A 9,204-nucleotide genomic window follows, 5' to 3' on the forward strand; every position below is an offset into this window, starting at 1 on the left:
CACAGCAATGGCAATCTCACTAGCTTGAGCCAAGTATCTCACAAGCTTTGCTTGTTCACCTTTCACAACAACTTGATGACACGTACTAGTTTTGCATACCTTTTGCATAAAAGGAAATGGGAGCTCAGAGAAATGAAGGGACTTGGTGAGGGCCACAGAATTAGTAAGAGGCAGAGCCAGGAGTCAACTGGTACCGGTGCTACAGGGCCCGCGGGAGGCAGGCCATCCTGACCATGGCATGGGAGAAAGAGGAAACTCCTACTTATCACCTGTGAGCAAATTGCCCCCACGCAGAACACAGCTCACTGCGCACCTCCAGCATGCGCCACGCCAGGGCGTCTGGGCTCAATGCGTCTGCTCAGTGATGACTGCTGGCCCACTCCGTGCCCAGGTTCTACAGGAGAGCAGCAGTGGCCTTTAGCCTTTACTCACTGTCACCGGCCCTAGGCGAGTGGCACTTGCATTGCTGAATTAGACACAGTCTTAAGCATTCCAGCCACCCGTGATTTCAAATTGTTCTGGGATAAGTCCTTTGTCCTGTGGACTCCTGGGTTAAGGGCTTATTCCTTATAAATCAGTAGGAATGTGGTCAGATGAATTTTAAATATCAGATTAAAATCAAATTAGTGGGAAAATTTAGAACAAATTGCCTTCAAGTACAGTGAATGAGTCTATTTTTAAAATGTTACTGCACCAGGCAAAATAGTGAAGCAAACACATTTCCTAACAGCGCAGAGACACCGTGTTGGGAGCGATTTGTCATGCTTAGTCACTGTAATTGCTCTAGCAAAACTGAGGAATCAAATAAAACGTGTTTGCAAATTGTAAATCATCAAGGCCACTTCACATGGGTCCTAACTTGATGTGGAAGGTCACAGTGACTCCTGCTGGGGCAGGTGCCCCATCCCTGACACGGCCTTGCCCCCGTTCGTAAACAAGGGCTATGCTGCCGTGTCCAGCTGGGACCATTGCCCAAAGCGTGAGGGAAAGGCTGCCATAGTCAGACACGTTTCTTCACCAGTGAGACCCACGAAGGTCAGTGGCTGCTTGGGAAGGAGAGACTTTCTTTTGGTGAAAGACTGGCTGCTGCTTGCCAAGGAGCAGAAATATCTTCAGATATAGGAGGCTTTGGACAGGCCATGATGGTTCCCTTTAAGACCTGTCTGGGCCACTGGGTGGCATGTCCCGGTCCTAGGCCACAACATTTGGCCACTGGCAGCCATAGTCCCATTCTTGGGCCATAGTCCCTCAGTAAAGGCTTTGTCAGTCATCCTGGAGAGACACAGAGGCTTGAAAGATTTTTACCGCAGAAACACGAGATCCCAGCTGCCTGCTCCAGCAGCCTTGGAGCGCATAGCGCTGCCTCTCCCCCCCCGCCCTCCCCTCTCCCCAAAATCCTGCCTCCTTCCTGTACACTCTCCCTGAGAGCATGACCATTGCATTGGGCCTGGCTAGGCCCTGCTTCTGGTGGTAAAAAGAATTGCACAGAGCATTATCTAGCAACAGGTTGTTTACCTCTCTTAGGATTCTTGCACTAAAAAATTACATTCATAGATGCCATGACCCATGTAGAATAAACCTTATATCGGGTGCCCTTGTGTTGCTTTCCACAATGGTGACCCTGGATCCTCAGGCCCCTGCTTAGTGCATCTCAGGCCAACGCAACAAACCCTTGGATGGCAAGGAGAGGGTGAGGATGTTTTTTAAAGAAGGAGAGAGATGAGTTGCAGAACGATCTATGCATTTACACACTTGTTAAAGACCTGCCCCCCCAGATGCTGAACACCCATTGGGGCCAAATTCAGTAGGAGGCCAAGACAGGCAGGCTCCTGGGTGAATTTACATGATTTGGCTCCAGGAGCTCATGGTGACCTTGGGGAGAGCAGTTTCCAGGAGGCTGAGGGTAAGGGTGAAGAGTGGGGACAAGGAGACGGGGAAGACTCAAGGTCAGAAAATGGTTCTCTGGTTACATAAGAATCACAAGGGATGTTTTAAAAACAAGCCAATTCCCATCTCAGCCTGTTAAATATAAGAAAACTACATCTTTGCGTCCATCCTGGGTGGGCCTCCAGACCACGGTCTGAAAAATGGGGCTATAGAAGAGTCTGGCTTCTCAGATCTGCCTAGAACAGCAAAAGATTCTTTTCTTATGGTCCTCACCGAGCCCCCTCTGGGTCCCTCAAGGCAGCCAGGCAGTGTGGACCCTGGTGCCCTGCTCCCCTAGCAATCTTACTGGCTTCTGCAGGCTCATCTGGCCTTGCTGCAAGTGCCCAACACTATGTAACCTAGTGGAAACCTCTGGGTGCGGGTCCCATGAGGTCCCCAATACTGCCTGCTGTTCTCAGGTTTGGCTTGGGCACAGCAAATGAAGAGAAAGGACATCTGTGGGAGCGGTCACCCAGGGAGGCCTGTTCCTAGTGGGCAGGGCAAGAAGGTTAGAAAAACAGTAAATAAAAACAAAAGTGAAGGGAAGCAAAGCTCTTGGGTGCCAGAGTGGGGCTGGCCAAGGCTGTGGCTGCCTGAGTAATGGGTTCCACATTTGTTTGGCTCTGTCTGCAGCGACCAGGATCCAGGATGCACAGAGGGCTTTGCAGGGGCCGGAGGGGAAAGCCCAGCTGAGGCCCCACCTAGGCAGACCCTTGCGTTGGCCCCATCCCCTCCAGGCAGGTCACAAGCCATGGAGCTCATGCTCCAGCACCCCTGCCTCCTCCCTGCCCCCGCCTGAGGCTCCTGGGTCCCTGCCGGCCTGCACAGATTGTTCGTGTTATTAATGCCGATTTCCCAGAGATTCCATCTGGCTTTTTAATTGCTCTGGGATGGGACTAAGATGCTTTGATAGTGAATCGGTATCTTTCCTATGTCTCTGCTTACGTCAAATGCTCCATCCACAGAGAGGGGCATGCAGGAGGCGGAGAAATGGGGGTGTCAAGAGATGGGAGATACTACAAGTCTTTTATAGGGATAAGGAAGATCTTTCAAAGGTGTTGGTGGTTTAGTTTAATTAAAAAATGACAGAAAATAAGATACCTCTACCCACCAGCATAAAAAAGAACTGGATGGGAGATCCCCTCTGTCCAGACAAGGACCCTGCCCTGTGTCTGTGGAAGGCCTGCTGGTGCCTGGAAGGAGGCCTCCCGGCTCAGCAAGGGCAGGGTTTCTGCCACCTCTTGGCCCACACCAGGAGTGACGGCCCTCTTTCTCTCCCCACTGCCCCATCTCCTCCCATGAAATCAGCTGCTCATGGAGGAGGCCTGGCAGGTTCCTGCCTGGAAAGGAGGGGGCGGAAGACCTGGGAGGGGCAGACACTCCCCGCCAGTCCCAATGGCTCATCACAGGTGTCAGGGCCCAACCCCTCGCTCACAGATTCCCAGGAGATGCAAAAGATAAGGGTGACATTCGTGACAACGCTTAAACCATCAGGAGGCATCTGGCAGCAAAGGAGTGCCTCCCTCTCTCCCTTCTGCCCTTGCTCCTTCCCTGGAGGCTGGTTCCCCTGAACAATAGTCTCTGGGGACACCAGGCTGGGGCGGCCCACCCAGGGGGTGAGGTGCCTGCTAACTCTCAAGGGAAAGCGCAAGGCAGAGGCATCCAGGCGTTTTGGATTGGGTCCATGCCTGCAACGGGTCAAAGCTGCTGCCTCCAGGAAGCCTTCCTTGGTGGCCTCTCTTCACACTTTGAGTTTCCTCTTATCACATTTATCACTCTTAAAACACACTGAGATGTCAGAAGGCTGTGAGATCCCCAGGAATAGGACCCGAGTCTCCTTGTTCCCAGATGAATGCCCCATCCTAGGCACAGGCCTTGGCATACGGTAGGCATCCAATAACTACTTGGGGTGAGTTTGGTGCCAGGCTCTTGGAGTGGTTCTTCATAAAGGCTGAAGTCAGGAGGGGAACTGTGGGGGGCCCTGCAGGAAGCAGTGGGTGGCAAAGAGTGGCTCTCCCGAGGGGCCTCTCTGGCTGGCACCGAGCATGAGCTGGACAGGCTCACCCCACGCTGCCCCCTCCCCCTGGCAGGCTGCTCTATCTCTCGGGGGCCTCTCAACCCCATCCCTTTCCTGGGGCTGGCTGTGGTTGGATCCACCTCGTCCCCACCAAACCTGCCCTGGACCTCAGGATCTGCCGTGGGAGGGGTGCACTTTCATGAGCTGACAGCTTTGAAAGAGGAAATCCCTGGGGATGGGACAGTGGGAGGGGAGGGGGGGGACTGAGGGCAGAAGGGGTGCCCCTCCCCCTCTCATCCTGGGATCTGTTCTGGGGGCAAAGGGGGAAGCCAAGGCTTGGTCCCCTCAAACAAGAAAAACTGGAATTAGCACTGAACTCAGAGAGGGTTTGCTGGGGCCTAGCAAGCTGTGGCCTGCCCCAGGCCTCTAGGCAGGCGGTGGGGCTCTGCCTCCTTGGTTCCCAGGCAGCGGGCAGGCTGCCGCCTCCTCACTGGGCTCGTGGCTTTTCCTCTGCCAAGGGCGGCCATGGGTGAGGAGGCGGCAAGACACAAGACAGAAAGGGGGGAGCAGGAAGGGGGGCAGTCACCCCCATTAACCTCACAGTCAGGTAAAGCCAAAGCTTCCAGAGTTTAAAAAGAATGTGTAATTTCTTGAAACTGTCCCAGCCCACATTGGCATATACTATAAGCTGCTCAAGTGAACACTCTCGGGGTGGAAACAGAAGGTAAAAAGTGTTTCGCCTTTTGCCCTCAGAAAGAGTAAATTCAGAAGACCCTGCCAGCCTCCTGCGTCACTTCCTCCCAGGCCCTGTTCTTTCAGGCCTGAAGGTATACCCTCCCTTGGCTGGCTATCACTGCCGCGAAGAGGGTGCCGGCGCGCCTGTCCTCCCAGGGCCGTTGTCCAAGTGGGGGCTTGTTGCAGGATGGATACGGTGGGCAGCGTGGATGTTGGGGTTGGCTCATTGCTGGGTATGGGGAAGGGTCAGACACCCACTGCAGGCTGTGGACCCCCTTTCTGGGTGGGCTCAGGCAGGGAAGGTATGGAAGGCCGGCGGAGGGGCACTCGGTCTTCAGGCTGCCTTTCAGGGCCCTGCTGGGGTACACTGCTGCCACATGGCCCAGAGCAAGGGGAAGACATGGGGGGTCCTACGGTCGGAGGCCTGCCTGCCCCTGCCTGCCCAGGGGCAAAGGCAGGTGTGAAGGAGGCCCTTCTGGAGCTGGAGCTGTGAGTGTCTCTAAGTGAGTGTGGCCGAAGGGCCCCTGGAGCCTGGACAAGTCCTGCCCAAGTCCCGAAGAGGCCGTGGCAATGGCGGGCAGGGTGCTCCCTCTCCGTGCCTCTCTGCTCCCAAAGGGCCAATGAGAGGCCACAGCAAGCTCCCACAGCCCCCACCCCCCAAAAGTCTCCAGTCAGGAGACTCTCTTCAAGCTTTGGCATTCTCAGCTTGGAGCCTTGTCCTCCTTCTGTCATTTATTTGCCTTGGTTGGGAGAAGTCATCCCTTTAATGTAAAGAGGGGCTCAAGGTGGGTGGAGAGTGAATAAAAGTCAGGATCTCAGCCAGAAAATTTGCTGTGATTATTTACAAATGCGACCTGGCCCACAGAAAACCACGGAAGTAGTTTTTTTGGTTTTAAAAAGACACCAACATTTACTTTGATACATTTATATTATAGATATAATACATAAAACATCTGGCATGAAACTCTACGTTCTCCCCAAAAGAAGAGAACCAAGCCGTCCTTCCCTGCTCCCAAGCCCAGCGATCTGTGTGTGCGGGCTGGAGGCGCCTCCCTTCCAGACCGGGAGCCAGGGCCTCTGCGGGGGACAAGCCTGTGGGCAGCCTGGGGCAGGAGGAGACCGAGGCCCACAGCCACCCCCAGGGAAAGCTGAGGGGAAAGGGGAAGCCCATCTCGCCTCTTTGGTTCCTCTGGGAGCAAAAGCAACCCCAAAACCAAAAGGAAAGAGAGCCGCAGACCCTCCCTGCAGCTGCTGACGAAGAGTCTCATTTTGGCAAGTATCTGAGCAAAACCAAAACAAAACAAAAACCGAAGAAAATGGTGGTTTAGCATAGACATGCACATTCACATTGCACAAGGCACCACTGGGACACAGAGAGGCCAGATACAAATGTTGATATCGGCTGATAAAGCAAAATATTTGGAAAGCTTCTCATAACTTGGGTCCCTCTGGGATGGACTGACTGTGCTTCATGTTTGTATGGCAATGCTGGCGACATACAGGACAGACATGGCTGATGGTCCCAGTGTCCCTTCACCCCTCCTCCAACCCCCAGACCGGACTCCAGGTCCCCTCTTCCACCAGGCCGCCACTCTCACGAACATATGTCCTCGTAGCTAACCCACACCTAGCTTTCTGGTCTGACTGGCGGTGAGGTCTCCCACCCGTGACACTAATATCAAGTTCTGCCCTAGGAGCCCAGCCTGTTGCAGGCTGGGAGGTGAGAGGCAAGGAACTACAGACCCTCCACCTTCATGGGTTCAAAGCCCCAGATCCTCGTGTTTCCTCCCCTCCAAGGACAAGGAGCTGAGGAGCAGCTGGGCACTGGCTCCCCGGATCTCTGCTCCCTGAACCTCCCTCCTGCAGGGGGCCTGCACCCCTCCTCCTCTCATGGGGGCCTGCTGCAGCCTTGCAGCCTTGGGAACGAGGCAGGAACCCTCCAAATAAAATGACAAGGCACATTTTTGCTCCCCCTACTTGGTAGGAATCAGAGCGGTGAGTTTGCATTTCCAAGGCACAAGGTTATTCTTTAATACTAGAGTTGCCAGGCTCCCGGCTTGGCCCCACGACGCTTCTCCTTTTTTACAGGGAGAAACTACTGCCTGACCCCTCATCTTAGACGCACCGTGTCCCGCGCAGAGGAAGGCAAGGGGCACGCGCGGCAGGCTAGGCTTTTAGGCGGCATCGGAATCTCCTAGTCCTGGCGTGCGCGGCTCTGACAGTCTTGAGATCCGGAGACCCGAAAGCACTCCCTAGGTCCCAGCCAGGGGCCGGCCCAGAGCGGTCCCGCCGCCGCGCTTCTCACGAGCAGTTGCCCATGGCCTTGACCAGGGAGCTCTCCGGCAGCTGGCGGAAGATGCCCCGCAGCGTGTCCAGTTCGCGGCTCAGTTGTTCCACCCGCTTGCGCAGGCGGTCATTGTCACTGGTCAGCTCCAGCACCTTCTGCTGCGTCTCCACGTTGCGCTGCTTGGCCTTGTCCCGGCTCTTGCGCACGGCGATGTTGTTGCGTTCGCGCCGCACCCGGTACTCGTTGCTGTTCTTGTCCACCGACTTCTTGGTTTTGCTCGGGCCGCCGCCGCCGCCGCCACCGCCGCCCGCGCGGAGGTCGGAGTGCGCAGCGGTCAGCCCCTTGAGCGCGCCGCCGGACCCGGGCAGGCCAGAGGCGCCGAGCGCCGGCGCGGGGTGCGGGCTGGGCACGGGCGTGGGCGGCGGCGTGGGGTGGCCGGGCTGCAGGTGCATGGTGGTCTGGCCGCAGTGCGCGATCTGGAACTGCAGGTGCGGGGCAGCCAGGTGCGCGGGCGGCGGGTGCGGATGCGGCGGCGGCGGCGGCGGCGGCTGGTAGGGGAAGAGGCCGGCCAGCGACAGCTGTTTCGCCTCGTCCTCCTCGCGCGGCTCCTGCTTGATCACTAGCGGCCGCAGCGCTGGCGCCCCGACGCGCTCGTACAGGGGCTCCAGCCTGCCGTCCAGGTAGCCGGCTGCCGAGCAGCCGTAGCTGGGAGGGGGGCCGTGCGCTCCGCCGGGCATAACAATGCCGCCGGGACCCACCGGGGCGCCCGGGTAGTCAAAGTCGCCGCCGCCGCCGCCTCCCGAGGGGGCCGCGGCCACCTTGGCCTTCTCCTGCTGCCGGCTGTGCTGGAACAGGTCGGCCAGGAACTCGTCGTTGAAGGCTGCCGGGTCAATGTAGGCGCTGATGTCGATGGAGGTCTCGTGTTCGCAGATGCCACCCAGCGGCTCCGGGGCGGCAGGTGGGGCGGGGGGCTGAGCAGGGCCCGCGCCCCGCGGGAAGCCGAAGGCGGCGCTGCTGGGCGCGTGCTGGGGGCTCTGGAGGTGGCTGCTCATCGGGGGCCGCGGCTCCGCCTCGTAGAAGTCGGCCGACTCCATGGAGGAGTTAGAGTCCTCCCGGCATGGCGAGCCTCGGCGGCCTCCAGGCTGCGCGGGGCGCCGCTGCTGCCGCCGCCCACCGGGAGCCCCTACTAGCTTGCGCCCGCGCAGCTCCGGGTCGCGAATGGCCAGGCCCGCGCGGGCCCCGTATTTATACCAGGGGGTCGCTGTCGCCCTCTAGTGTCTAGCCGTCGGCGACAGCGAGCGGCGCCTCCTGGGTCTTAGGGCCTGCTCGCAGGAGAAGACAGTGTGTGGGGCCGGAGCGCAGAGCTGGCGGGAGAGCCCGCGACGCAACGCCCACTGGCCCCAGCGCGGGGAGCAGAACCGTGACCCGCCCGCGGTGCCCCACCCTCGGCCGAGCTGGGCCCCCTACCAACACGTGGTCGGTGGTGGGCCCCCCTCCTCCAGCCTCCGCCAGACACGCACTTTCAGCCAACAGCCGGGGAGGCCGGGAGCACCCAGCCGCCGCGCAGAGGGTTTGGTGTAGGGCAAGTCTTGGTCCCTGAGCTACTGTGGCGCCGGCTCGCTTTAAAAGCTAGAATCAGCTCTCGCCAGGATCAGGGTTTCTGGAGGGCGGCGACGTGGAGAAAGAGTCGGGTGTGGGGTGGGGGACAGAGAACAGTTTTGGAGGTACGGCCCAGCGCACACCGCAGCGTGGAGAGGCCCGGGGCGCAGTGACTTTGCGTCTTTATCTGTGGTCTCCCGGCGACCCCACGGATTCCTTGCACCTTTACCCAGCTCCGCCTCTCACAGTACTTCGGGGTTAGACGAGCTTTGCAGCGCCGGGCGCTAGGACCCCGCGAGGAGCGGAGGGAAAAGGAGGCGGCCGTGGCCAGGGAGCCTGGTGGACTCGTCCGGTCTGACCGCCTGGGCTGGAAAACTTTTTCTTTTTTAATTACTTCTCCTAGCCGGAGCGCTAGGGTTGCTAAGCGCACGGGGCTTGGCGCGGCTGTCCCGCACGGAGCCGCCAAATTTTTCCTGTGCAACGGGCAGAGCTGGATCCCGGGGCTGGGATACCGGAGCGAGGGGGAGCGCCCTGAAGGAGGAGGCGAACTTGCCTCCGGAACCTGGATCTCGAAGCGGGCTGGCTGTCAATGGGGTTGGAATCCACTGCCTTCTTTCTCCCTTACTCCCCATTCCGGTGG

General features: G+C 58.3%; 1 protein-coding gene across 1 annotated transcript; it reads right to left on the reverse strand.

The window, feature by feature from the left end:
• Window positions 1–5,559: 5,559 nt before the first annotated feature.
• Window positions 5,560–8,197, reverse strand: CEBPA (CCAAT enhancer binding protein alpha). The gene has a single exon (XM_054588984.1). The coding sequence runs from the start codon at window positions 8,057–8,059 to the stop codon at window positions 6,980–6,982; it is 1,080 nt and encodes a 359-aa protein (XP_054444959.1). The 5' UTR covers window positions 8,060–8,197; the 3' UTR covers window positions 5,560–6,979.
• Between the last annotated feature and the right edge of the window lie 1,007 nt (window positions 8,198–9,204).

Source organism: Pteronotus mesoamericanus, unplaced genomic scaffold, assembly GCF_021234165.1.
Source record: "Pteronotus mesoamericanus isolate MK-2021 breed Mesoamerican mustached bat unplaced genomic scaffold, CSHL_Meso_final scaffold_165, whole genome shotgun sequence".
Taxonomy (NCBI): domain Eukaryota; kingdom Metazoa; phylum Chordata; class Mammalia; order Chiroptera; family Mormoopidae; genus Pteronotus; species Pteronotus mesoamericanus.

Coding starts and splice junctions, on each gene's coding strand:
- CEBPA (XM_054588984.1), bottom strand. CDS start 8,059: ATGGAGTCGGCCGACTTCTACGAGGCGGAGCCGCGGCCCCCGATGAGC.